At 52.6% G+C, this 27,949-nt stretch overlaps 2 protein-coding genes and 1 long non-coding RNA gene across 17 annotated transcripts in view; 1 reads left to right on the forward strand and 2 right to left on the reverse strand.

Moving 5' to 3' along the window:
- The window catches only part of GRHL1 (grainyhead like transcription factor 1), a 37,669-nt gene extending 24,666 nt beyond the window's left edge, over positions 1-13,003 (reverse strand). For 2 of the 6 annotated variants that reach the window (XR_004971941.1, XM_036335372.1), the window contains exons 1-8: positions 12,837-12,995; positions 9,386-9,572; positions 6,497-6,567; positions 4,466-4,856; positions 3,364-3,440; positions 1,736-1,892; positions 1,503-1,614; positions 495-589 (exon numbers count right to left, since the gene is read on the reverse strand). Coding sequence is in view for 5 of the 6 variants with exons in the window: in XM_036335372.1 (XP_036191265.1) it covers positions 495-589; positions 1,503-1,614; positions 1,736-1,892; positions 3,364-3,440; positions 4,466-4,856; positions 6,497-6,567; positions 9,386-9,572; positions 12,837-12,856 (1,110 nt within the window). In the remaining variant the exon portion in view is untranslated. Of the gene's footprint in view, positions 1-494; positions 590-1,502; positions 1,615-1,735; positions 1,893-3,363; positions 3,441-4,465; positions 4,857-6,496; positions 6,568-7,401; positions 7,461-9,385; positions 9,573-12,445; positions 12,761-12,836 lie in introns of those variants that run through there. The other 4 variants (XM_036335370.1, XM_036335373.1, XM_036335374.1 and 1 more) reach the window with 4 other exon arrangements.
- Positions 13,004-16,858: 3,855 nt separating this feature from the next.
- On the forward strand, positions 16,859-20,695 carry LOC118669291. 4 transcript variants are annotated; one of them, XR_004971943.1, is made up of 4 exons: positions 16,859-17,230; positions 18,158-18,219; positions 18,598-18,858; positions 19,592-20,695. It is a non-coding gene; the product is annotated as an uncharacterized LOC118669291 (long non-coding RNA). The 4 variants fall into 4 exon arrangements; XR_004971945.1 differs by having other exon boundaries at positions 16,861-18,219; positions 18,598-18,826; XR_004971942.1 differs by having other exon boundaries at positions 16,864-18,219.
- Positions 20,696-20,822: 127 nt separating this feature from the next.
- The window catches only part of TAF1B (TATA-box binding protein associated factor, RNA polymerase I subunit B), a 39,770-nt gene continuing 32,643 nt past the window's right edge, over positions 20,823-27,949 (reverse strand). For 6 of the 7 annotated variants that reach the window (XM_036335377.1, XM_036335376.1, XM_036335379.1 and 3 more), the window contains 4 exons: positions 26,030-26,120; positions 24,469-24,539; positions 23,782-24,004; positions 20,823-22,087 (listed from right to left, as the gene is read on the reverse strand). In XM_036335377.1, the coding sequence (XP_036191270.1) occupies positions 21,886-22,087; positions 23,782-24,004; positions 24,469-24,539; positions 26,030-26,120 (587 nt within the window). In that variant the 3' untranslated portion in view covers positions 20,823-21,885. The remainder of the gene's footprint in view (positions 22,088-23,781; positions 24,005-24,468; positions 24,540-26,029; positions 26,121-27,949) is intronic. The other variant, XM_036335378.1, reaches the window with a different exon arrangement.

Here is a 27,949-nt window from a genome sequence, read left to right on the forward strand (position 1 = left end):
TGGGAAAGAGCTGTACTTCCAGAAAACGTGAAATCGTGAGAGAGAAAATGGGACGCCCAGCGGGCGTGGGTCCGGGGCAGAAAGCACAGGCTGCGCAGTAACAGCTGCTCTTCTCCCCGAGGCCCGGCCCGTTTCCACGCGCTTCACCCTTACGGTTCTGCCTGCCTCTTGGCCGAGCTGGTCTCCCGACTCCTCAGCAAAGACATGAACACATGTGGGCCCTGGACGGGTGGCTCAGTGGTTGGAGCGTCATCCCGATAGGCCAAGGCTGCAGGTTCGATCCCTGGTTGGGGGCACTTACAAGAACCAACCCATAAATGCATAAATAAGTGGAACAACCCATCGATGTTTCTCTCTCTTTCTCTAAAAACCAATATATTTTTTAAAAAGAAACAAAAACACGCAGAACTGTGAAAACGTCAGCTGTCAGATCATTAAGCCCCTCCCACCCCACCCCCAGGGGCGGCAGCACCGGTCCCGGCTGCACGGCCTACCTTCGCCTCGTCGTTGATGTCCCAGGTGAAAGAAATGGCGTTATACGCGATCTCCTCAATGTTGCTGATGGTGTTGAAGCTTTCTTTGTAGTCGGCTACGAGGGACAAACAGAAAAGGCAGCTGTGACTTCTCAGTCCAACGGGACATGATCGCAGGTCACAGTGACAGCCAGTGTTTCACATGGTCACCCCTGGGCACCTTAAATTAACATTTTGTTGAGCTGAAAGAGTTTAAAACACGAAGAAAAATCATCTCTGTAACAGAGGCAAGCTTAGATATCTCTAATGGCATCTCGTTATGTAAAAGGAGGCCAGACAGGCCTGCAAATGGGTAAACCGTTGTCCCGAGGTCACAACACGACTCCAGAGAGCCAAGGGGAGGACGCAGTTCCTCCAATTCCTTTGAGAGAGACCATGATCATCACCAGAGGCGGAGGACAGGAGTAATGCTAAGGTGAGGGACCGTCATACGACAATAGCTCTACATGAAAATGTGACACGCGGCAGGAATGGGGTTTTCGCAAAGCGACTGCACGACGGACGTGGCGCCGCTGCTCTGCCCGGCGAGGCCACTCTGGGTCTGTGCGCAGACAGGAGCCCAGCGTGCAGCCCAGCGGCAGGTGGGAGCCTGCCAGGGAGCGGCCCGCCAGCAGCATGGTCTTTCGCGGGGTGACTGCTTTTCCCTCTCCCTTACTATCACTCCAGAAGGTCAGAATCCCGTCAAGCAGTGCCCTTCCGGAAGCCTGCAGATGGAAAAGCGGACACCGGGGTGAGCGGCTCTGCAGCGCCTGGCCCGGCGCCACACGGAAAGCTGCAGGGGCACAGGTCCCCAAGAAGGAAGCAACGTGAAGAGCAGATTCCAGGAGGCCGAGGACAGTTCTGGAACAGGTCAGTCGCTGGCACACACATTCAAATGCTTTCGGCAGGAAGCTGATCGCTGCCAACAATAACTGGACGGGAGCGCTGGCTGCTGCGCCTGGGGAACAAGCGCGGCTCCGAGCTACGTACCGATGTCAATGCACCTTTGTTTGGCCGTGTGCTGCCGGGAGTGCCAGTACTTCCAGTGCCGCAGCTGATCCTCCCTGCTCTTGTCCTCCGCAAACACCACCATGATCACACTCTAGGAGAGAGAACGCATTTTAACGGAAGGCAACGGTGGAGGGGGAGGGTGGGGTGATTGAGATCTGGACCCGCCCCAGACCTGGCAACGGTGAGCGCCGAGAGCTTGCCCGGGGACTCACCCGCACTTTGCTGATGGGGTGGTGGATCCCCTCGTTGCTGCTCACTTCCTTCAGGGTGACGGGGTAGAACTGGCCTTTGTTCAGGTAGGTCATGGTGCTGTCTCCCGGCTTCTGGCGAAGCGATTTGGAGGCTTCCAGGGTGTACTCGAAGTTGTTCCTGAAGCAGAGAAAGCCGCAGGTCTCGGACCGCTCCCTCGGAAGCGCCCCCCACGCTTTAGCTCAGCCTCGAAGCGCTGCGGGCGGGTGTGGGAAACAGCAGGCCCCCGGACACGGCCAGCTGACCACGCCCTCTGACCCAGAGCAGTGGCCGCTTTTCCCCTGGTAAATCTAATCTGAGCAACAAGAAAGCCTCAAGTTTCACCCACGGGGGACTACAGGGGCCTGTGGAAATGCCAGAGTGATGCTCACAGGGGGAAGCTGGAGGCGGAGAATATTCCAGACGCTCATACGTGAAAAGGACTCCGGAAGGAAGCCTCGAGGGACAGGCCGCCAGGCTGGTCGTCGCCATCAGAGGGGCCAGCAGGTGGCCGGCAGCGCCCCGACCGCATTCGCTTTGCTCTGCACAGCACTTCTGGCTGTTCTTGCTGCCATTAAGGCCCTCAGACGGGCACTCCCCGTGCCCTGCATTTCCTGTTACCTTCGAGCACCATCCCCAGGGCCCCTGCAGTTGTCTCATCACCTATCTAGGTCTGGGGCTGGCAAATTACACCCGTTTTTATGAATAAAGTAAACCTGTTTTTGTAAGTAAGAGGTAAAATGGATGGAAGACAGCCACGCCCTCGGGTTCGAGTCATCGGCAGCTGCTTTTGTGCTGCAGCAGCAGAGCCGGGCCTCACGACAGGGACAGGGCCGCACGGAGAGCCTGGAGCGCTATCTGATCCTGCAGAGCAGACCGGCCCACCCCTGGCCTGGACCCTGGAGGCATGTGAGTCTGATTCCTGCCCCTTGAGGCAGGCCTTTACGGGAAGTCTCAATTCCCATCAAATCTTAGACTTTAATATGTTTTTAAAATCCTCGACTTTTAAATACAAAATTTTTAACGTCAAAACATATACACACAAAAAATACATGAAGCAAAATTATAAAATGAAATCTTAAACTCTTTCAGAAAAATCCGAAGATGTTGATATATGTTCATAACTAACTTGGGAAATACCCATATTCCGAGTGTGAGATGCCCGGTGATGAGATTAAAGAGGCCATCAGGTCAGGAAAAGCTGGCTTATTTACATTCTCCGGAGTGAGGCTCATTAAAGCGTGGAAGCCGTTAGCCACCTGGTGTCATTCCCAAATCCTCCCGAATGACGCCTCTGGAAGCAGATCTGGCACCTCAGCTCTACCTGAAGCCCTCCCTCTCCTCTCAGCTCCACCGACCATGACCACCGTCACAGAGGACACCCAGGGAGGAGAAGCATGACACCGAGAAGGAGGGGCATGGCCGCAGCCCGCGCCCCCCACAGAAAGCGCGAAGCACCGTCCTCAGCAGAGAAAGGCATTCCTGCCCCGGAACTGCAGGAGCGCAGGAGAAAGCCCGCGAAAGCCACCTCTGATTTTCCAAGATCAGATCATCAAAAAGGAAATGTCACAAAAGCTGAAAGTTAAAAACCAAATGAAAAGACAACTATTACCCAGAAACACTGTCAAAAACATAGTCCTCTGAGTTCATGCCAGGCATCCGCAGACTGAGGTCCGAGGGGAAGAAAACCTGAAATAGCAAGGTGATGAGCCACAGCTCTTACCCCGGTGCCAGGCTGCCCGGAGGCCAGCGTCTGGGACAGCGTAAGAGCCTGTGGCTTACAGCAACCCACTACTCGTTCCACATTCGCTTGAAAATCAAAGTTTTACCTCTATGAAAATTTAAAAGAGAAAATTAAAAAGAAAAATATCCACTTTATATGCCCTCCAATTAAGTTAAAACCATCTATGTAAGTAACCCACAGTGTTCTACTGATTCCCCTCCCGTCTTCCCCACACACCCTAGTTCTGTTCAAATTCAAGAACCTGCAACCCATGTCTCAGGACCCTTAGGAGTCAGCGCCAGCGTGGCACCAAGTTCAGACAGGGCGTCAAGTTCACACAGGCTGGGGGACTTTCTCAGGAGCGTTCCTCCTCCACTCCCCTCTCCATGAGCAGAGGCACCCAGCCCCCACTCCCTGCCCCACCATTAAACACAGTTCCAAACACCCTCAGTGCCTAACTTTTACCTGAGCGCGACGTTCATCACCCTCAACCCTCAGAAGTATTTGCAGTTCATTTGTAAATTTCACACAACACACTTGCCATCCAGATCCACCTGCCTCCCTGACAAGACTACCAACCCAGCAACCACCAAACAAATAAATACACGAGAACCCATTTTACACGAAGACCAGTTGCAGGGAGCTGGTTCTGGTCTAGGACAAAAGCCGAAAACACACTAGGGATCTCTCTGTTGTTGATGAAAAACCGCGTGTGGGGTTTCTCTTTCTCCTTCTCCAGCAAATCACGTAGCTGAAATCATAATTGTTAACTCAGCTGCTGGTAAGATTAGCCATTTGCCCCTGATGATAATGCCTGGTTTTATAGGTTTAGTTTACAAATTACAGCCAGGAGCCTTTTCTCTTTTAAAAAAAACCACCACTTCTGTTCCTAATCCATGCACTTCAGGCTGAGTTTCAGGCTTACATAACAAGGAAGAGGTGGAACCCGATACTTATACAAACACAGGGCCATCCCAGGAAGATGCGGTACCTCCTGCACGCCCTCCTTGAAGGTCTCTGAGAAAGTCGAGTCTGGCGTTCGCCTCTGAGCATTTGGGGGCTGAGCCGCAGAGCTGAACTGGTCGGTGTTGAGGTTCCGGTCGAAAACCACCACCCGCTCAGTGGGCTCGGGATGGTACACTGCCGGAGGGATCCCCACAGCAAAGCCGTGCGGCTGCGTCTCTGTCTTGATGGAGTGGGTAGGCATCGTCGCTATGGAGACGGTGACGGTTGTGTCCGGAACAGTTAGATGGCCTCTCTTATCGATGCCCAGTTGGTTGCCATGGGGAAGGACAATGTTAAATGGCACATTTTTCAGAACCTGCACTCTGTTTTCTCCGGCAGAAATGAGGGGCTGCTCAGTCACGTTCGGCATGCTGCTTCTGTAAGGGGAAGAACCTGTTTCACTGCGAATACAGCACTTGGACAACTTTTATTACTTATTTATTCATTCATTCATTCAAAATCGTCACCTGAGGATATGTTTATGTTGTTGTTTGTTTTTAAATATATATATTTTTATTTCAGAGAGGAAGGGAGAGGGCTATAGAGATAGAAATATCAATGATGAGAGAGTCATTGACTGGCTGCCTCCTGCACCCTCCTACTGGGGATCTAGCCTGCCACCCAGGCAAGTGCCCTGACTGGGAATCAAAACCTGACCTCCTGGTTCTTGGGTCAACGCTCAATCACTGAGCCACACTGGCCAGGTAGGTATGTTTTTATTGATTTTAGAGACAGAGAGGAAGGGAGGGAGAGAGAGAAAAAACAACACATCGATGTAAGAGAGAAACATCGATCGGTTGCCTCGCATACACCCCCTGATGTTTCTCTTCCTCTCTCTGAAATAAAAAAAATGATTTTAAAAAAAGTTGAAGAAGACAAGAGTAGATTAAACAAGAGGAATTATGTTGGTAACTGTTCCAACATAACGGTACGTGTGGGTTTATAGTATTTCTCTACTTTTGCTGTTTGAAAATTCCCATAATAAAAAGTAAAAATAAAAGCCATAAGCCCTTTGCCAAGGGGTAATTATGAAGATTAAAACAGCAACATGGAAAATACTAAGTAGAAGAATGCTTATACCAAATGCGATCTGTAACTACAATCACGACCACATAAAATGCGCATGCAGACCAAAGGGTAAACAGGCTCCGTCAGCACAGTGGGGCTCTGAGTGGGCATTCCTTCTCTAAAAATGTTCTATTCCTTTATTACTAATAGGACACAGGGCAATTTTTAATGTTTTAAAAATTTTAACCTTCACCCGAGGATATTTTTCTACTGATTTTTAGAGAGAGCGGAAGGGAGCGAGAGAAACAGGGAGAGAGAAACATCAATTGGTTGCCTCCCACACATACCCCAACCAGGGCTGGGGATGGAGCCTGCAACCGAGGTACGTGCCTTTGACCAGAATTGAACCAGGGACCCTTCAGTATGCAGGCCAACCCTCTACCCACTGAGCCACACCGGCTGGGGCAAACACAGGGCAATTTTAAAGGTACATTTAAAAATTTTTTATGGCTACAACATCAAGCCTTAATTTAATTTCCTGAAAGTTTTAACCTAAAACATTTTTAAAAATAACTTCAATAGGAGTTTAAAATACAGTCGAATTTACTATTAAGTTTTGCTTAATTTACTATTTTAAGAATTTACTATTAAGTTGTTCAAGATCGTTGGTACTCCATGTTTTTAATGCCCCCCCCCCCCCCCCTGCCGCCGTATTGCTGTAAGCCACATCCTTCTGAGACAACATCCAAGACAAATAAGCAAACACTCGTGTTGGTACAAAAAACGCTCCTTTGGAGGAAAGGCACCCCCCACAGGAGCTGGCACCTTCCAGAGCGCGGAGCACACCTGGTGAGAGGCGAGCCAGCGAGGACACCTGAACGCAGACATTCAGGGCCCAGCGCGCCCGTCTCTTCCACCTGCACCTGTTCATTTAACAAACGCGCGTCTCGCTTCCACAGACGCCGGCATTTCTCAAGAGAACCGCTTCGTGCTCTCCAGCAGACATTACCTTTTGCTGTGATCTGCCTCTGGGTGCTCACCGTCGGCCTTGGCTGCGGATGACCGTCTCTCTCTTGGAACCTGAGATAGTGACACACGTGACAACAGTTCAGTCCTTACTCCGTGAAGTGTAGGCACAGCCTCCTTCAGCCTCCCCACCCCCAGGCTCCGGGGGAAGGAGGAACGGGCAGTGTCTGCCCCCCAGAGCTTCCCATTGCTCACCGGGTGGATACGGAAAAGCCAACTCTTGCTTCGCTGCCCAACAAACTCAGGGGTCACACGTTTACTGCCCGAGTGTGGGTTCACCTCTTAGAAGGAATACCGCTGGCCTGGTTTTATCCACTGATCAACATAATGTAATGGACGGGAAGCTACTGAAAACACACGGGGCTTTCAACGTTCTCACTGCTGCTCTTCCTTTCAGATAGAATGTCAAATCAAAGGGGTCGGGCACGTTAGTAGTGCCTCCCAAGAGCCAAAGGCTGGCTTCGCGTGATCGTTTCCTTAGATACTTTGGGATGATCATGGTCCATTACCCAGAGGACAAATCAAACCCAGTTTGCTCTATTCTTTTTGTTACTGTTGTTATTAATCCTCACCAGAGGATATTTTTCGATTGATTTTTAGGGAGAGTGGAAGAGAGAGGGAAAGACAGAGAGAAACGTCGATGCTAGAGACACACATCGATTGGTTGCCTCCTGCATGCGCCCTGACCAGGGCCTGGGCCGGGGAGGAGCCTGCAACCAAGGTATGTGTCCTCGACCAGAATCAAACCCAGGACCTTTTGGTCCACAGACTGACGCTCAATCCACTGAGCCAAACCGGCCAGGGCTATTCTTTTTTCGATCCTGCTCTTCTCGCATAGGTGGTGAAAGCGGGCAAACGTTACTGGGAGTACTGCAGACATCAACCCACCTGAGACTTCCTCTCCACGTGCACTCCAACATGGCTAAGATGCTTGAAACTTACTTTAGCTTTGAAGGAAAAAAAGGATTGTTTCCTGTATTAATAATGTGCTTTTAAAGCTTTACCAAAGCTGTTGTGTAAAAATGACACTTAAAAAAATGAAGCAGGTAAGTCAGTTCATTTAAAAACAAAGAGCCCTACACCTGTCAAAAGCGGCTTGACACAGAGCACTACGAAGATGGTCTCCCTTAATGTGCAGACACAAAAGTTTATCTCCTCGAACGTAAAATACGCTTAGGACTCTTTATTTAAAACACACACACACACACACACACACACACACACACACGCGGCCACCGCCACTAGTATCATGGCATCAGTCTTCCTGGCACTCGCAGAAGTTTCAGTTATAAATATGTAACTTCAAACTTCATAATTAGCACGTAGGAACTTATGGCTTTTACACTGACCGAGTCAATAAAACAAGCCATCAAAAGAGCAGATTACATAATAAGTTCCACTTCAAGGCGACCCTTCGTGGCTACGCTGCCCAGACAAGGGTTCTCCCAGCATCATTAGTTACTACGTAAGTTCCATTCACAGTCAGAGAGAAAAATGCTGGCCTCACTCCCTGAAACACAGGCTGACCACATGACCTCACACCAGAAAGTAATGAAATCCTTTGTGTAGGCCCCACCCTAACTTTGATAATCACACTATCTTCTTTGCTTTCCCCTCCGAATCTCTTGTATTCGAGAAAGGAAACAGCCAGAATGTAACAGAAGGCGGGCAACTGGTCAACCAGGTGAAGCATTAAGGAGCGAATGACCCTGTTATTTTAAGCTTTCTATGGGTTTGGTAGTTTTCAAAACAAAATGATGGCAAAAATCAAGTGTCCTCGGTAGCTGCCCCCGAGTATCTGCTATTGGTCAGAAAGAAGAATGGCCAAGTGAATCGGCAAGCACAGCGCTCCCCCGGGAGACGGCACGGCATACCGAAGAGGATCACTCTGGCACGAACCAGCCCAGGCCTGGAATCCTGGCTGCAGCACACACTAGGGTGTGACCTGAGAGCTTCAGTTTTCTCATCTGCAGACTGGGGGTAATGCCACATACGCTGCCGGGGTTCTGGAGGCCTCAGAGTAACATACACAGTGTGAACACGACCGGCAGAGCCCAGGGGATCGGTGAGTGGCAGCGAGAGCTGCTAGGACAGGAGGGTGATACAGAGCAGTGGTGTCGCCCGGCTGGGCGTGGCTCAGGGGCTGAGCATCAACCTATGAACCAGGAGGTCGTGGTTCGATCAGGGCACAGGCCCAGGTTGCCAGCTCGATCCCCAGTGTGGGGCATGCAGGAGGCAGCCGATCCATGATTCTCCCTCATCATTGATGTTTCTACCTCTCTCTCCCTCTCCCTTCCTCTCTGAAATCAATACAAATATATTTAAATAATAAAAAATAAAATAAAACCGTATGAAACTCTAGGCAGAGGACAGACTCTACTTAATTAAGACCCCTCCGAACCTCTAGAAACAGGAAACAAAATACAACCTGATCTGAGGACTAGGAAGTCCAAGACTAGAAAATGTTGTTTGCTTGTTTTTCATGAGTCCTACAACCAAACCAAATCCCATCGAAGGCTTTCTATAACCCATTTCGGGAAAAGGAAACCACTTCGATGACGTCGGAATGAACGCTGCCGCTGACAGGAAGCCCCCGGTCAGTGTTCCGTCCCAGTGCGACCCCCGCCATCTTCCTTCAGCGGCCTCCGCTTCAGAGAGCGCGGGACGGCCGGCCACCCTCCCGGCTGGAAACAGCCCTTTGTTCTAGGATCGGAGAGGCTCAGCTTTGAACCGCAGTAATTCAAAGCCCTCATTAAACTCTTTATAGTCACTAAGAAGCAACCTGCACGACATCCTCCCAGCAAATGACTGTTTTCGGTGCCGCCGAGCCAGGCGCACGGCGCTGCGGTTGGGGGTGAGGGGGCGCACCCACCTTGTAGTAGTCATAGAGCAGGCCCAGGGCGGCCGCGCTGTCCTCGTCGCCGTTGATGCTCATCATCGCCTTGGTGGCTGCGGTGAGCGGGTTCTCCAGGAAGGACTTCCAGGCCTCGTCCTCGCTGGTGTAGGAGCGCCGCTGCGGGTACAGCGCCTCATTCTGAAGAACCAACACCGGCCGTTTGCTTCAGAGACATTAAGAAAACAAACGTATGTACAGATCTCTACTGCAAGGCGCCATAAGCGAACTTTTAAAGAACCAAACAACCAATCCATTGATGTCCCAATAAAAGAGTCCATTGTTTCTTTAATAACCCGATTAAGTAAATTAAGACAAGACCAGAAGCCCGGCCAGGCCGGCGTGGCTCAGTGGTTGAGAGTGGACCTAGGAACCAGGGGGTCCCGGTTTGATCCCGGTCAGGGCACATGCCGGGTTGCAAGCTTGATCCCTGGCGTGGGGCGTGCAGGAGCAGCCGATCCATGACTCTCTCTCACTGATGTTTCTCTCTCTCTCTCCCTCTCCCTTCCTCTCTGAAATCAATAATATATATGTGACAAGACCAGAAGACAGCCCACTTAGTTGCAGGCCGATAGGTCACCCAGGAAGATAGAAGGTATTTGGGCAGCCAGGCAAGCTGCAGCTAACCCACACGTGGGACCCAGGACGTCTATACTCTGTGGCAGGGAAAAGAGATCCTCCAAGGAAATCCAGGCTATTCAAACACTTCAGAGAAGCAAAAACCAAGGACACCAAGCGAGGCAAAACAGAGCGCTGATTCTGTTCAGAAACGCAATCAGGCTGTACCCTCTTAAGGAGGACATGTACGGTGCAGGCATCATGCTGCTACATGTTAGTTACTCCCTCCTCCTGCTGAGGCCATGCCTTAAAAACTCTCCTACCGCCAAACAGAGGAGGAAGGGGCGGGAAGAAAAAGGGACACCACTCCGTTTAATCCTCCGGGGGATATGAGAGAAAATATTCTACTGATTACCCGAAGATTGAGCATGGAATGTGCCCAAAGGGGGCTGTAAATCAATAAGCAGGCATAATTTTCTGGCATGGGAGTTAACTGTTTATCTTAGAGATAAACGCTTAAGAATCTACAACAATAAATGAAGCCACTGAACAGAAAGGTTTTTAAGAAAACAGGAGGGGGAATCTGGTTTTTAAAATCTTTACCGGGTTTCCACTCGGGGCGAGACCTGTTTCATTTTAACACTGTAGTTTGGTGGGGAAAGAATTCAGAGAAAATCAACGTAGGTCTTAGTAAACTCTTATAGGAGATTTGATTTAAGAGACTAAAGCAAACATGACTGACTTAAAAACTTGAAATGCAAACAGTCTCAACAACTGTGCAGTTGGCACTATTTAGTAAGTCAATAAAGAGAAAAAGTGGAACACTCACTCCAGCCAAATGAAGTGTGTTGTTTTGTTTATTTAAGGGAAAAAAAATTAAAGTGTTCAGAACTACTCTGAACGATCACTATTCTAACAAGCAAATTTAAGGTCTCATTGCAACACACAAATGAAATATGTAAATTGCCTAAAGGTGACCTACCTACTCTAAAAGTGAATGCAGAAACGACTGATTATCTTTTCAAGTCATCAACAAAGGTTAGGGCTTGGCAACCACCCAGGCCCTTTAAAAACAGATACAGATTTTTAAAACAGGGAAACACCTTTGAAAAGGGGCGGGTGGGGGGAAATCCAACAACTTAATTTATCCTCAGTCGAAATTAGGTCTTATTTCAAAGCCAATGTTTTTGCTCATGTCTGGGCATAAAGTCATGGGCGCTTGTATTTGGTAGAAAAAGAAGTCTCGCGGTGGTGTACTATTTTAACACAAAACGAACACCAGGGGCTGTTTCGGAGAGAGAGGGAAGAAAGCCGCGTACGGAGGGGGCATCCGCTGGGCCATCGGCACAGAGCACACCAGCCAGGGAGCCAGCGGTGCCCGGAGACGACTTTGCTGGTGCTCCTGCTAGGCCAGTGGTTCTCAACCTTGGCTGCCCATTAGAGTCACCTGGGAATCTTTTTAAAATCCTGATTTCTGGGCCTCATCCCCCGGAAATTCTGTTTCTTTGTTACTCATGTTGTGGCCCCACCCCATCACAAAGAAACAGAATTTCCGGAGGATGAGACCCAGAAATCAGGATTTTAAAAAGATTCCCAGGTGACTCTAATGTGCAGCCAAGGTTGAGAACCACTGCGCTAAGCTGTTATTAGCAGTGTTAATAGCCACTTCCAACAGATCATGCCGGCACCTGGCACGCTCCATTCCCATAGAGCTCGTTTCTCAGCTTCCCTTCTCCCACGCCCAGCCCACATGTGTAGAAGCCACAGAAAATGAAATGGTGTTTGCGAATGGTCTTGTGTGTGTGTGATCACCCTGACGGGGCCTCACATTTCCAAAATGTGCCCAAGGCAAAAATTCTGGCTTTGGAAATCTGCCTTATCCAAACGTAGATGTTAAGAAAGAACCATGAACCCGGCCGCCTTGGTCCCCTTTCTCACAGGACACGCCATGGCTAGTCCTTGGGGCTCATCACTGCCCTGGGGGAGTCCTCTCATCCATACGTCCCTTAAGAGATAATTCAGAAAAACCCAGAATATCCACATGCAAGTCCTACAAAAGAGGAACCTACTCAAGATCTATATTCCGCACTTAATTAGCTAACCTACTCACCCAGAAACACAGCACTTTAAAAAAAATTAAATTTTTTTTTAAAATTTTGAAACAACTTTATATTTACAGAAAAGCTGCCAAGAAAACTCACCCCGTGTCCCCTAAACGTAAGCTCTTATGCCACCACCTCAAGCTGTCAAAATACTTGTTTGATCACAAACTCCGACAGGCGCCTTCGTCCACCCCCCACCCCCACCCCCGATTCCGAGGGTTCTGCGCACTGAATGGGAGCCCTTAACCGCCGCCCACGTCTCCACCTCCGTGTCCGCACTCGCAGGGGGACAGCGCAGGACCCGCGGCGCCGCTTCCCCGCGTCTCGCGGTGGAGTCTCCGGGCCCGCCCCGGACCCGGCGAGCGAGCGGCGGGGTTACCTGGAGGCTCCACCTGCGTCGCCAGGGGCTCCGCGGGCTCCATGGGGCAGAAGCAACCGAGGGCCACCCGGTGGGGACGCGGGGCGCGCGTTAGAGCCGCAGCCCTCGATGCCGCGCGCCCGGAGTCTCCTCCGCGCACCGGGCCACCCGGGAGCAGAGATGGGAGCGCGCCCGTGGGTGGTCCCCCCCGACGAGGACGCTGAGGCGGGGGCGGGGAGGGGGCTCCACGGAGTCGTCTCCCAGGCCAGGGTCCCCCCAGGGGGCTTCGGTGGAACAACGGCGCCGAGGGGCAGAGAGAAAAGCCGGCAACCGGACGCGCGACCCCCGCGCCGCGCCCGCCGGCCTCGCTCCGCCGGCCTCGCGGCAGGTGCGGCGGGCGGCGCGCACTCACTTGTCGTACTCCTGTGTCATCGCGCTCGCTCGCCGCTGCGGGCCGCCGAACTGGACTTTCGGGTTGGGACGGTGCACCCGATCCGGGGGGAGCGGCGGCGGGTCCGGAGCGGCAGCCCCGACGGGTTGGGTTCGCTTTTCTCGCTCTGAGCGGGTCCGCGCGGGCTGCGCGCACTGGGAGCTCGGGCCCGGCCGCCCATTGGCTGGCGCCGGCGGCTCGGGGCGGGGCCTCGGAGCCTGGCGGCCGGCGGCGCCTCCTGATTGGCCGGAGCGCGGGGCGCCCGGACTGGGGCGCCGGGGCTGAGTCGCGAGGGGGTGGCGCGCTGGGGCCTCCCGTCCGTCCCGCCTCGCGCGCACCTGCGGCCCCTCGTCGGCCTCCGCGCGCCCACCCCGGGCGGCCGGGCGCTGTGTCGCCGCTCGGCGCCCCGGCGCGCCCTCGGCCGCCCACCTGGGGGCCGGGCCGGGCCTGGGCGCCGCCTTCCCGGGCGCGGGGCGCTCTGCCTTCGCCGCCCGCCGCCCACGCCCGCCGCCGCCGCGTGCTGGAGCCTCCCCGCCGGCCGCCGCACCCACCACGGCGCCCCGCAGCCCGCCGCTCGGTGCCTCGGGCACCTTCCCGCCTGGAGTCCCGGGAGCGCCGCGACCTCCCGCCCCTCACCGCTCGGTTCGGGAGGCCCCTGGCTGTGCGCCCGGGGAGCGCCCCCGCGACTCCTCGCCCGCCCCGCACACGCCCGGCGCCCCCGCCGCCTGCGCGCCCATCGCAGTGTCCCCCACGTGACCGCCCCTGGGCACGGCGACGGCCTCCTAACCGGTCCCCTCGGGGGAGGCCGGAGGGTCCCCGCGCCGCCCGGCACCGCGCCTGCCCTTCCCCTCTCCTGGACCCCCCTCGCTGCTGGTCCCCGCGGGCTCCCGCTTCCAACTCTGCCCGCCTCCCCCTGCGCCCTCGGGCCTGGGCCTCAGCTCCCCTCCCTGCGCGCCCCTCCCTCCAGTGCTCCGTCCGTCCGTCCTGCCCTCGCCCTCCGGCAGCCCTGGTGCAGCTCACCCTCACCCCCTGCCTCCATTCATTCCCACCTGCCCTGGCCCAGCTGTCCTTCCTGCGGGTGAGCGCTGCCCATTCATCCAACGGACGTTTACTGTGAGGCCCGTATGCCGGGCGCTGATCTAGATGCTGGGGGTCAGCCAGCGAATGGGCAACATCCGTGCTTCTCCCAGCATCCTCCCCGCGGGGACAGACCTTAAAACAATAATAATAAGTTATATGGTGTGTTAGAAAGTGGGAGGTCAGACAGCGGAGCAGGCCGCTGAGGAGCAGGGTGGAGTCGGGTTAGATTGAGGGAGGGAGGCCTTAAAGGAGGTGTGGGGGGGTCCAGGGGGGCACAGCTTTGCAGAAGGTGGGGCAGGAACAGCGGGGACCAGCGTGGCTGCAGGGGGCAGAGCAGCGGGAAAGGGGCGCGTAGGCCTCTGTACGACTTGGGTTTTTGCTGAGAGGTGGGGGTGCGTTGGAGGATTTGGATTCAGGCAGTGCTGTGGTCTCATGTCTTTTTAAAAAAATATATTTTTATTGATCAGAGAGGTAGGGATATAGAAACATCAACGAGAGAATCATTGATCGACTGCCTCCTGCACACCTCATATTGGGGATGGAGCCCACAACCTGGGCACGTGCTCCTGACTGGAATCGAACCCAGGACCCTAACGTCCACAGGCTGACGCTCTATCCACTGAGCAAACCCGCTAGAGCTCGCTCATATCTTTAAATAACCTGGTTGCTGGGTGGTGGGAGGACAAAGGTGGGAACAGGGAAACCGCCAGCCACGGTGTGAAGGGGGGTGGTTAGGTCAGATTCTGGGTCTACGCTGAAGGCGGCACCCACAAGGCATCCTGCAAACGGTGTGGGGTGTGAGGAAAACGAGAGTCCAGGACCCGACAAGGGGTTCCGCTGGAAGCAGGGGTGCTTGGCCGTCAGCGAGATGGAGGCGGCTGCAGGCGTGGGTCTGGGAGGTCGGGGTTCCATTTTGTGTATAAGCTCAAAGTTTTTTTTATTAGAAATCCCAGGGGCTGTATCAGCAGACAGTTGACTGATCTGGAATCCAGGGAAGAGGTCTGGGCTGCGTGGACATCGGGAGGCATCAGTGCAGAGAAGGTGCAGGAAGCCTGCGACGGGATGAGTCTCCACAGCCAAACGGGAAGAAAGCAGGACCAACACCTCCAACGCAGGCTGGAGAGGAGGAGGGGGTGGAGGGGGGACCCGGCGGGGGGGGACCCAGCGGAGGAGGTGGAGGGGGAATCGCCGCAGCAGGAGGAAGTGGGAGCCGAGAGAAGAAATGAGACAGGAGCTCGGTGTGGCCGGCGGGTCACATGCCGCCAGGGGTCAAGTAAGATGAGGATTTAGCAACACGGAGGCCGCGGGGCCTTTATTCAGCTCCAGCCGCCGCTCATCTGCCCCCGGCAGCTTCCTGTCCCGGTGCTCCGGGTCCCTTGGGACCACAGACGCCTCTGACCGCCCCCTCCTGCCGTTCCGTTTCTGTCCCTCAGCCTGGACACATCACAGAGCATGGAGCCTGTCCTTTCTTAGTCACTGTGTTTTATTTAAATTATATTCTTAAGTGATCTATTTCCTTCTCCACTTGACCCCAACATATATTTCTAAACGTATGTCCCAGTCAGAAGCCCCCAGTGCCCTGGGCCCCGTCCCCGTGTTCCCCCGAGCACACCCTGCGATCTCAGGCCCCGGCGGCCACGCCATCCCTCTCTCCCCTCCCCACCCCACTCCTGCGTCTTCTCACAAGGCCCACCTCCATGCCTTCTCCTCCCGGAACCCTTGCCATCCCCTGGGAGTGGCCCTCCAGCGCCCAGCCCGCCATATTCAGCCACTCTTCCCAAGGGGCTCTGCCTGTCAGCGAACTCAGTTCTGGGGTGACTTGCGGTCCATCAGACCTGGATTCGAGTCTCAGATCCGCCTGCTTTTACGTTAGGCCGTATGCCTCTCTGCCAGTCCTGAAAGTGTCATCTGTACGACGACGAAACCAGTGCCACGTTTCGTGGCATTGACTGAGAGGATGCAGTGGCGGGGTCACAGTGCGGGGCACCGCGACACTCCACAGGGGACCTCCGTCCTCGGAGGAGCCAGGAGCCCTGGCCAGTTCCTCCGAGTGCTTGTCGGGTGGCCATGTGACCGAATCCTAACCTGACCAGCCACTTGCCTGCAGGGACCTCGCCCGATGAAACAGCGGCATCGGAGGCCCCTGAGTGGCTGCGGCACAATGGCGAGCCTGCACGCCTGGCATCCGAGAGTCCGTCCCACTCGGCTCACCAGAGCCGGCGAGTCTCTCGCTGTCTTGTCAGCGCCTGTTGTGAGCCGAAAGCCTCCACTCGGGAGACGTGGGTGTGGAGGGGAGAGTGTGGCACCCCACCCTCCTCACAGCTCTGACTCAAGAAGCTACTTAACGTCCGAGCCTCATTTCCTCAACTGGGGACTGTGGGGTGAACTCCTGTCACCCACAGTGTTGTTAGTTCTCTTGTTTCATGAAGTGTGTCAAACAATGCCAGACCTACTGGGGCTCAATCAGTATTAAATGTTTCACTGCCCTGTTTCTTCTTACAGTGAGGGACAGAAACTGCATCTCCTTCAAAAAAATCGATCGTAATCTGGCACAGGCATAAGCACATTATAGAGGATCGATAACTGTTATTCAGGATGGTGATGACATGTCTTCCTTCCGCAGTGTTCAGTGTGCAAAGTGGTCGCATACCTGAGCTCACTGGATTCTTAAAACAACCCTTTGAGCCCAACTGGCGTGGCTCCGTGGTTGAGCGTTGACCTATGAACCAGGAGGTCACGGTTTGATTCTGAGTCAGGGCACATGCCCGGGTTGTGGGCTCCATCCCCAGTGTGGGACGTGCAGGAGGCAGCCGATCCTTGATTCTCTCTCATCATTGATGTTTCTCTCTCTCTCTCTCCTTCTCCCTTCCTGAGATCAATAAAATGTATTTTAAAAAGAAAATAATATCCATTTAAAATCGCTGAGATGTTACCCTCACTTTGTAGGTGGGAAACCAGTGACGAGGGTTAAGTCCCTCCCTGAACCTACATTTCACTGTAGCGATCCTTCGCCAGCTGGGTTTCCTTTGCTTGAAATCCAAGTGCTTTTGGACTCGCTTTTGCATGTTTCGAGTTACTCCTGTTGGTGACCACTGTTCAGAGAAAAGCTGGCAGTTAGACTCGAGGCAGGGACAAATCCGGAGGATTCTGCGGCGGAGGGACAGGGAGGGGAAGCGGCTTTCCCACGTGGGCTGGCTTTCCGCGAAGGGCGGGGACTGGTGGTGCCTGGTCTGGAACGCTCACTTGCTCACTCGTGGGCACGAGTCCCGCTGGGATCCTCTGGAAGCGGGAGGCGGGTGAGCATCCTTCCGTCCTTTCACTAAAAGCTCCTCAAGGCAGCCCCACAGTCACGCCCCAAGTGACTGCTCTGGGGCCACGCGGTGGGATCAGCAGTGGAGACACTAACTCTGAGACTGGAAACCTTTTTTAAAAAAATATATTTTTTGTTGATTTCAGAGAGGAAGGGAGAGGGAGAGAGTTCATAGGTCGATGCTCAACCACTGAGCCAGGCTGGCCAGGCTGGAGATCTGTTAATCTGTTAAATGTAGCTGGGGGACCAGGCAAAGCGCACAGCAAATGCTGCTTAGCACGTGTCCGAGCTTCGGAAGCAGAGCGAGCGTAAGGCGCCTCGCTGAACGCACGGCTGTCCCGCACACTCTCCCGTGGGCCTGAGCTGCGGGGGGCAAGTGCAATGAACCAGCCTCATGGCTACAGATCCGTGTGGGAAATGTCGCCTATATCGTCTGTCTCGGTCCTAAGGTCTCCTGTTTCCCAGCCTCCGAATCCCCACCCCAGCCCTCGGTGCACGTACACAACTGAATCTCGGCCCAGCGCTCACGTTGTTGACCTGGAGGCCAAGGACGTCGCACACGTATTGCCAGGCCCCAGGGCGGTGTGTGCCTTGTGCTTTGGGAAGCACGGCTCTGCCCGGGGCGAGGTGGGGTGGGGAGGGGACGGCGTTCCAGCCGGTCACGGAGAATATGGGCTCCCTAGAAGGGGAGGCCATCTCCCACAGAGAGCACAGCGCGGCTTGTTCGGGAGCCCCCTTGCCTGAGATCAGGGGAGCAGGGCAAGGAGGCGACAATCTAATGGACCCCCGCCCCCCGGCCGCCAAGCCATTGGCTGTAGGACTTGGGGCTCACAGTGTTAGCAGATCTATTTGGGGAAATTGGCTGGTAGAGGAATGACAGTCTTAGAAAGGAGAGCACTCTTGCCGCCCACAGGAGCCACATGCTGAGGGCGGAGCTGGGCAGTGTCTGTCTACAGAGCTGGAGCTGCCTGGGAGGTGAGTGACGGATGAGCTGCTGGGGTGACAGGTAGGGAGGGGCTGGCGGTGGGTGGTTGGGCCACGGTGCTGTGATGAGAGGTTTGGGGTGGGGGTTTGGGGGGCGAGGATATACTCCAGCCATAGGTGCTAATGTTTCCTCCTTTGGAGTGAGTGGCACTGGGGTCCTCCCATTCCAGCCTGGCATGGCCGGGGCTGAGGTCTCCGAGGCTGGACGCCGGTGGGCACCAGAGGCTGGAGCGGGGCTGCCTGGCACAGACTGGCTGCTCCTTGTCTGTGAAATGACAGACCAGCACGGCGCTGACGTAAGCGCTGGGCGGGTATTTGGGGAGCCCGTGGGCATGCAGGGCCACGCGTGATGCCCATTTTCCCCTCCAGTTTGAAAGCGCTCCAGTTTGATCCACCACCACCATTTGGAAGGCAGACAACTGAGTTCATTCATTAAGTTAGTTCCTTCACTGCCCAGCAGCAACTGATGAGTAGGAAGCCTTATGAAATTCTCCCTTTTTATCGTCATCGCTATCATCAAAGATATTCATTGACCTTCGGTTGGATGGCGGCCCCCAGTCTCAAAGCCTTGCTGCGAGTTGGGAAAACAGACACAAATGTAGGTCGGAGGTCATCCACAGGAAACAGGAGGTGGGTGCTGAGGAATGAAGATTGCAGGGAGATGCTCCCCCCCCACCCCGCAGCCCCTCCCTCTTGCCTGGGGCTGGGAGGTGGGGTGCCCTGTGGTCTGAGGCCACCACACCCACTCTGATCCTCAAGCCTGGGTGAGGAGGGGCCCGGCACAGTGTTATGGGGGGAGGGGAGGGGAGCAGCCCGACTCTGACGCAGGCCCTGGAGACACTGTGGGTAGATGGTGAGGCCGGACAGGGGTGGGTGGGGGCACTGTCTTTGGCAGGACTGACAGCCCAGGGCAGTGGGAGGCAGCCCTGCCCCCAGCCCCAGGAGGGGGACTGCAGAGGGGCCAAGCCAGGGGTGGGCAAACTTTTTGACTCGAGGGCCACAATGGGTTCTTAAACTGGACCGGAGGGCCGGAACAAAAGCATGGATAGAGTGTTTGTGTGAACTAATATAAATTCAAAGTAAACATCATTACATAAAAGGGTACGGTCTTTTTTTTTTTTAGTTTTATTCATTTCAAACTGGCCAGATAGGGTGCTGGCCCGTAGTTTGCCCACAGCTGGGCCAAGCAGAGGACTTTCCCTGGGAGACTTTCATTCTGGTGTGAATTGCTAAGGGGGAAGGTAAACAGAAGTAAACATGGTTTATAATGTTTCCTGACCCTCTGACATGGTAAAAAAAACATTGTTTTTCTACTTTTCACCTTGAGAGTTGTAAAATTCAGAGACCACCTTTTTCATTGTAGGTAATGTTTACCTTGATCTGAATGACTGTGGATGGCAATGGTGACAAAGGTAATTACATTTAAGTGATATTTTAACTTAAACATTCCTTTGGAAATACCTGGGAGTCACCCAGTTCAATACAACTATCACCCAACATGCACGAGTTGTTCCAGAAGCAAACAGTGCTGCCGGGGGAGAGGGCCGCGCGGCTGCAAGACCGGGTCCGAACCTCTAGTCCATAAAGGAACCCTTCCCGGCTCCTCACGCCCGCGCATTGCGGGCAAGCCTGGCACTGGCATCGCTTTGCCCTAAACACTTCACAGGGCACAACACGGGCAACGGAAGCTGAGCTTCTTGGAAAACATTCTGTGAGGACTTCATGCTGCGTGGATTTACTCAGCTCTCAGGAACGCAGAGGCATCTAAACGGAGGCAGTCGGCTGCGACCCAGGACACACACGCCCTTTCTATGCCTGCGGAACAGAGCAGCTCACACTCTCCGCAGCCACACTGGGCGTCTGCTCAGGCTTCCTGAGACCCAGGAAGAGCGCTCCTCCTCCTCTAAGCAAAGCGTCCTTCTGGGGAAAGATGTGCAGGGCGGATTAATACTGGCTTTTTTCCCTTCTTCTTAGGTGGCTTTGTGCCAATGGAAGAAAAAAACACCCAAAGATAACAAAGACCTGTAGACACCCCCAGCCCTGGGCTCGCCTCCTTTCTTTGGGCGTTAAAAGGCTCCCCTTCTGTGCGGCAATGACAGGCCTGCCACCCCCTCCGGTGAGATAAGGTGCCCTGGCTCAGCGCCCTGTTAGCCATCATTACATCCCCGTAACCCTGCTGCCTGACCTGATGGGCCAGGAGCCAGAGCCGGGAGGGAGAAGACACGCCCTGTGCATTTAAGTCGAACACAGACTCTCAAACTGCCTAAAGAAACCCGCTTTTTTATTTTTTCAAGGATTATGAGGGAAAAACCCCACACACATCAAAACTATGTTCAAAATGTATGAGATATCCCGGTAGATTAATGAGGCTTTGGGGCCAATGTTCTGTATTCTCATGGGAATAGACTCTCGTTTACATTCACTGATTTAATTTTTTAATTAAAAAATTTAAAAGCTTTTGTTTTAACCTACTGTGCCTAAACCTTTAATTGCTACAGTTGTAGGTAGATTTCTCTAGTTATATTAAATAAGAAAATATAATATTCAGTACAAGACAGGTGTGTAATAACTGTTTCACGTGATGTTCAGATGATCCAAATTTGATGCTAAGCCCACTAAAACGATGACATTTAACTCGACTTCTGCACATACCTGCACATATCTGCTATATTTGCATGGCTCTGAGCTGAGACGAACCACTGAGAGACCTGAAACATGTAAAGACTCTCTTCCCCTCGAAGGATCTCTGCCTTCTGTTCGCAGCCCCAGAAGCCTCTGCCTTCGCGCTCTTACAATACTTACTGGGTCTGAGACCATGTGCAATCTCACCGCAGCGGTAAAGTTAGGTTTCACTGCAGTGGCATGGAATTCAATTTAAAAAGATAGATGAGATTCGTTCATAAAAGAGATTCCACCCAAGTCAGCAAAGATCGCAAGTCTAGTGGCGAGTACGCCTGAGCCGCCCTGGAAGGACATGGCCGTCAGGTAGCGTGTCTCTGGAGCAGGCGAGAGGCTGGGCTTCCTGTTACCTTTTTTCAAAAGGCGATCTTTTCCTATCTCCTGCTCAGCCTGTCACACCGCTAGTGCTTTAAAAGGATTATTGATCCATTCAGGAAATCATTCCTTCAAACGCTACCAATTTCTCTTCCCAGTTTCCCACTTGCCTGTGACTGTAGTCACATGATCAATCTTGCCTTCTGCCTCTGGTTTTCAGGCTTAGAAAGTCCTTCACTGTCCCAAGATCACCAAAGCCTTTGGACTTGTTTTCTCCTAATACTTATAAATGATGAGAATGTTGTGACCTTTGATCCATCTGGGATTTCCTTTGGGACATAGAGAGTAAGGAAGTGATCTAGCTTAAAAAGCAAATTTAGCTCTCAAATACAATGAATAGAAATATCTGGATACCATTTATGTAACATTGCTTTTTAATTTTCTCAAAAATATTTTTAATTAAAAAAATAAACTTAAAGCTCATTTATATACACTTCATAAGCACAATCGACACATAGATGTACTATAGGTATGCATATCTATGTATGGATATATAGGCCAAAAAAATTCTATTTTCCACACTTCTCTGGAATGTTACATTACAATTTGACATTATTGTCACTATTAAAATATTTTCCCTAGGAAGTTTCTATTTTATTTTTCTCATTTTCTCACTTTCCTGGATCTTGAAGATTTTGTTTTTGCTGTACTGTATTTTTTTTTAAAAAGTCTCTTTTCAATTAAGCTCACTTCTTCGTGGAGGGAGTAGGTCTTTATTCTTAGCAGGAAGGAGAAGAGATTGATTATAAACTGGTAAGTCAGTGAGAAATTGGATTCTTCATAGGTTGTCACATGTTTACAGTAGCTGGAAGGAAGCAAAGGAAGATGTTATCTTTCCATGGCCACCTGGAAAGCATGCCTCTACCCCCTGAACAGCTCCCAAATAATTGAACAAGTAGATATGTTTAGGCTTAAAATAGTCATCTGAGTTGAAAGGAAACTTAGAACAATTTGGTAAAACTCCTTAATTTTACAAAGGGAAGAACTGTGGCCCTGCCCCCGGCCACACGCCAGGGACACACCGGCGGTGCTGGAGCCAGCTCTTCCTGCTCCTGGTTGGGGCTCTGCCACTCCTTCCCAGGATCCCCCGCTTCTTACCAGGATCAAGGTAAACAAAGCAGAAGGGAGAGATTCTGGACCCATTTTTAAAACAAACAAAAGAAAGCAAATACTCCCCCACTCCCACTCAAACTAAGGCACAGACTTGATGAGGGAGCCTCCAGTCCTGTGCGTATCACAGGAGGAGTCTACACAGCAGCTCCACTTATTCTAAAGTAGCAGACCCTGCATCTAATAAAACCTCTACCCACCACCACATCTCTCATTCAAATCGCAATCTCTACCTCTGTCCCGAGGCGGGCGATCCAGGGACACGGGACCGTGACACCATCTATATGGAAGTTCTGCAGAACTCATGACTGCATTACTCAGCCAGTAAACGCAAGGGGCCAGAGGAGATAAAGGAGGAATTTACCAGCTAAACCCCTTAAGGGATATATCAGCTACATGCAACGTATGGATCTCATTTGGATTCTGGGTTATTTAAAAAAGTACACAACAATTGGGAAAATCTAAAAGTGACTGCATGTTTGATAATATGAAGGAATTGTTATTAGTTTATTTTATGTCTGGTCATGGTATTATGGCTTTGCTTTAAAAATATATATTTTGCCCTAACCGGTTTGGCTCAGTGGATAGAGCATCGGCCTGCGGACTGAAAGGTCCCAGGTTCGATTCCAGTTAAGGGCATGTACCTTGGCTGAGGGCACATCCCCAGTAGGGGGTGTGCAGGAGGCAGCTGATGGATGTTTCTTACTCATCGATGTTTCTAACTCTCTATCCCTCTCCCTTCCTCTCTGTAAAAATTCAATAATATATATATATATATTTAAAAAAAAAATATATATATATATATGTATTTCTTAGCCCGGCTGGTTTGGCTCAGTGGTTGAGCGTTGACCTAGGAACCAGGAGGTCACAGTTCTATTTCCGGTCAGGGCACATGCTTGGGTTGTGGGCTCGATCCCCGGTTTGGGGCGTGCAGGAGGCAGCTGATCAGTGATTCTCTCTCATCATTGATGTTTCTCTCTTTCCCTATCCCTTCCTCTCTGAAATCAATTTTTTTTTAAATCCTTAGCCAAGGACATGGTTTTTTAAAAAATATTTTTATTTAAAAAAATTGTTTTTTTAAAATATATGTATGTATTGATTTAAGAGATGAAAGAAGAGGGAGAGAGAGATAGAAACATCAATGATGAGAGAGAATCATTGATCGGCTGCCTCCTGCACACCCCACACTGGGGATCAAGCCCACAACTCAGGCATGTGCCCTGACCGGGAATCGAACCATGACCTCCTGGGTCATAGGCCAATGCTCAACCACTGAGCCACGCTGGCCGGGCTATATGTGACTTTTTTAATTAGAAAAAAATACTCCTTCAGGGAAAATTAGAGATCTTATCGTGTTTTCGATCCTTTACTTCCGCGAGTCCCACCCACCTTTTACAGAATTTCTGTGTACTGAGCCAGTAGAGTGAGTTCATGGTCGTCACTGACTGGCCTTTCTTGTACAGGATGCCCTGGAGGCTGTGTCCATGGAAACAGGTTCCTCCGGTGACTTCTTCAGTCCAGTTGAACTGAAAACTTGAAGGGCTGTTTTTTGGAGCAGTTGGTATTGAGTCAACCAGTGTGCTAAACTGTTTTTGTAGATTCACCACCATCTCTGGAAATGGAAAAGGAAAGAAATAAAACTAATGTTAAATTCCAATAAAATCTGTAGTTCACTTGATAGTAATGCACCAATGTTGGTTTCTTAGTATGACAGACGCATCGTCAATAACATTAGGGGAAACTGAAAGTGGGTAAGGGGTGTAGGGGAACTTCTTAAAAAGGCTGAGATGGTAAATTTTATTCTGTATGTTTTACCACATTTATGAGTAAGACATCCTGAGGCAATTCTCCACACAGAGTTCTGGAAGCCATAGGAAGAGTGTTTAGATTTGGCGGGAGCCTCTGCTATTTGGGGAATCAGCTTCCTGGGGGATTTCCTGCGGTGGGGGGGAGGAGGGAGGCGAGATGTGGTCGTGGGGGGGGAGGGGTGATGTGGCCCTGGGGTCCCAAGAAGAATGTCGCGCACTCACTTTCCCAGCCAGGACCCAGGCATTAATGAGAGAAAAGGCAGCTTACCCCTTCGCTTATACACCACTGATCTGTCGATGGGTGAGTGGTAGAGTGGCTTCTTGCTTTTCCACACAAACCTGTGCGGGGCAGAAACACCGCTGGAGCAGGAGGAGAAAGGGCCGCACCCCGTGCCAGAGAGCGGCTCTGAGGAGGGCCTGCAACGCCTGCCCTTCGGGGTGAAAGCTCTGCCTCAGGCGCCCCCTGACACAGGCTGCAGAGCGACGCCCTGCAGAGTGAAAGCGCCCAGCCCGGTGCACAGAACAAGCCCCAGCAGCTGTGCTCCTCCCAAGAGCCTCCAGGGCCAGAGACCCCAACCTCCCAACCACACGCAGAAGTGGAGGCGGTCCCGCGCCAGGAAGTGCCCGCTGCCCATCCAGGGAGTGAAGCCACTGGCCCTGAGCGGAGGGTGAAGTCAGTGGTTCTGATTCTGATGCACAGACGCCTGGAGGCCAAGCCTACCCTGGTGAGGAGGGGGGGGGGTCTGGGTTCCAGCAGACACAGTCCTACCAGCCCCTGCGCTCACCCTCGGCACCTAGGCAGCCGGCCAGGGCGGTGCCGCTGTAAAGTGGAGGTACCGCAGTGCTCCCCCAAATACACACAGCGTCCCCTCCAGAGCAGAGACCCAGGGCGTGTGGGCCCTCCCGGGTGGGGGGCAGCCCAGGCAGGAGGCAGGGGCGACAGGCTCCATTCCGAGCTCTTCCCTACGGTGGACGGGTCTCCCGATTCACAGCAGGAAGAGACCTGCCTCCTTCGCGCCCAGGCCACGCTCTTCCTCTGAGACAGCGTGGCAGCAGGCAGGGGCCGGGCTCTGCCACCTCCACGCGTGACCGCAGGCGTCACATGTGACAGATGCTGGAGTTCCAAAGGCAGAGCCCGTCTCCTTCCCGGGCCCCCAGGCTGGCGGGAACGGCGCGTGGTGAGGACTCATTTAAGTGTCTGGTGAGGAATGACTGGACGGGTAAATGAACAAACCAAGAGACTCAACATCTCCAAGTCTGCCCACCTTCACGGGCTGTTGTGAGGAAAAACCAAGGCCGTGCTGTAACCCTGCACCGTTGTAGGAAGCAGTTCCTACCCAGGCTGACGAAGTGTCTGGCTAGTAGACACTCAAGAAATATCTGTGGATTTTCTACCAAAAAAAGCTGATGAGGAATAGAGAGTCAGAAACAGAGGTACATGTACGAGCAAACTCAATCCCCGTGCACGGAGGCCACGGGGTTCAGAAACTTGCCCGCGGGCACAGAGCGAGGCTGCCCACAGGCAGGGCCCCGTGCGGCGGGCTCTCTCCCCTTCACCACAGGGACCCTCCTCGGCACAGAGTTCAACGCCAGGGAGACAGCCCGAAGCAGAGGCCCTTCGGCTTCCCTTTGTTGTCTTTTGGAGGGATCTCTATTTTGGGAGAACTTTCCAATTAAAGAAAAAAGTTATTAGAAAATAGCAGCTAATATTTCCAGAACAGAAGCGTGACAATGCTGATGAATCTATACTGATGACCCTTCATCTTCCAAATGTAAGTAACAGACTTGGAAAGAAGTAGGTGAATCTAAAACTAGCAGAGATGACGTACTTTGCCCTGGCTTCCTCCCATTTTTGTTTTTTCTCATCAAAAGACTTCTTCATAACTTGGTACCATTTTCTGAAATCAAAACATGGCTTATCTGAAAAAAAAAAAAAAAGCATGATAATCAAATTAGTCACATTATAATAATATACATTATTCATCTGAATCTCCATTCGCTGACATAATTAAACATCTATACAACAGCTCTTGGAAATGACGGATGGAGTCCATTTTCTGGATTCTACTCGAGTCCTGAGCAATAGTCACTCCTCCTCTGAGTTTCTACCGATGTCGCAGCCCCAACTAGATGCCATGGAAGCTGCCTTTTGTGTGTCTGTTTCTCGTAGATTGGACTCCCACCTCCCTGAGGACACAAGACATATTCTGTTTCCACTACCCACCAGGCCTCTTCCTCCCAGCCCAGCGCCCAGCAGGGCCTGGCACACAGCTGCCCTGTGTCGGAGGCCACACGAGGAAGGGACTGATGGCCGCTCCATGTGTGGACGGGCACGACAGCAGCTGAATCCAGAGCCTCCGGTTTCATCAGCTCCCACTCCTGTTCTTCCTACTCCGATTCCAAACCCAGAGCTTCGGGGTAAGTGGGCAAGCGGACCGCCCCGCACAGCTGGCGTGTTCTGGATGTCAAGGTTAGAGCTATCGGGCTGCATGGAGTCCAGCTCAGCCACCCAGCGCTCTCTATTCACTCTACCTGGGGGTGGGACGAGCAGGGAGGGGAAATGAAAGGAAAAGCAGAAAAGAGGATCCGCGTGAGGGAGTTAGAGGGAAGGAAGGCTGACAGGAGGAGGAAGAGGCTGCGTACGTCTAGTTTTCCATGTTCTCTCATGAAGACAGTCTCCCTCCAGGTCTAGTTACAATTCTTTTCAACCGGCCTAAATGGTCATCTCTCAATCCCACAGAGCCACCGGGGAGCGGCAACTAGCAAAGAGCTACAGACAGAGGGACACCTGCCAACAGAACACCAGGCCCTTTGACCCTAAGCAGTCACAGCTTCTCTAAGGACAAGTTCACTGATGACGTAGGGACGGTGGGCACCAGAGCAGAAGAATGGAGACGACCCTGCCCGCTGTCAGCTCAGGCTCAGGGTCAGAGGAGGTAACATGTCCGAGTGCTCCGCCTGCTCCACACGGCTCCACAGGCTGGGGCGGCCCTGCAGCCGGGAGGGCGCCAGGAGCCGGCCTGGCCACGGCCACCCTCACTCTGTGCGGGACCAACGTGAGGCGGCCGCTGAGTGAAGCACTTGCGTGTGCTCTGGAGTCACACACACCAAGGGCCACGCACGTGGAACCTTAGGAAGTGAAGCTTGTAGGGAGAGAGATGTGGTCGCCGGGGCTGGGGCGGGGGGTCGGGACAGCTGGCCACAGGCACAGACTTTCAGCTCTAACATGAACAAGGTCTGAGGATCCGACGACAGAAAGGCAGTGACTGCAGTTGATAACACTGTACAGTATAGTTGACATTTGCTAAGAAAGTTAAACTTCAATGTTTTCACACACACACACGTTACATACGTGCGGGCATGAGTGTGTTAGCTGACTGGATGGCAGGAAGCCTTTGACATGGACATGCATCAAAGCACAAATGTACACTTTCAATGTCTTATATGTCAGCTATTCCTCAATAAAACTGAGAATTCAGGAAGGACAACCCACATGAATCCTAGTGAGGACACTGAGAAGCTGGAATTGCGTGTAAGAGTTCGCGTATTTATCACATGTTACTGAGTCTCTCTGGCCAGTCACCATGGAGGGAGCACAGATCCGTTTCTTCTCAAACAGTAGGAGGGAGATGGCCCCGCCCTCTCGCCGCTCCCCACCTACTTGTCTGCTGTGATGTATGTAGTACCTATTATAAGTCAAACGGGCTTCCACGCACTTTACAAATACGGACAATCTACTAGGGACAGAC

This window comes from Myotis myotis, unplaced genomic scaffold (assembly GCF_014108235.1).
Source record: "Myotis myotis isolate mMyoMyo1 unplaced genomic scaffold, mMyoMyo1.p scaffold_m19_p_14, whole genome shotgun sequence".
NCBI lineage: Eukaryota > Metazoa > Chordata > Mammalia > Chiroptera > Vespertilionidae > Myotis > Myotis myotis.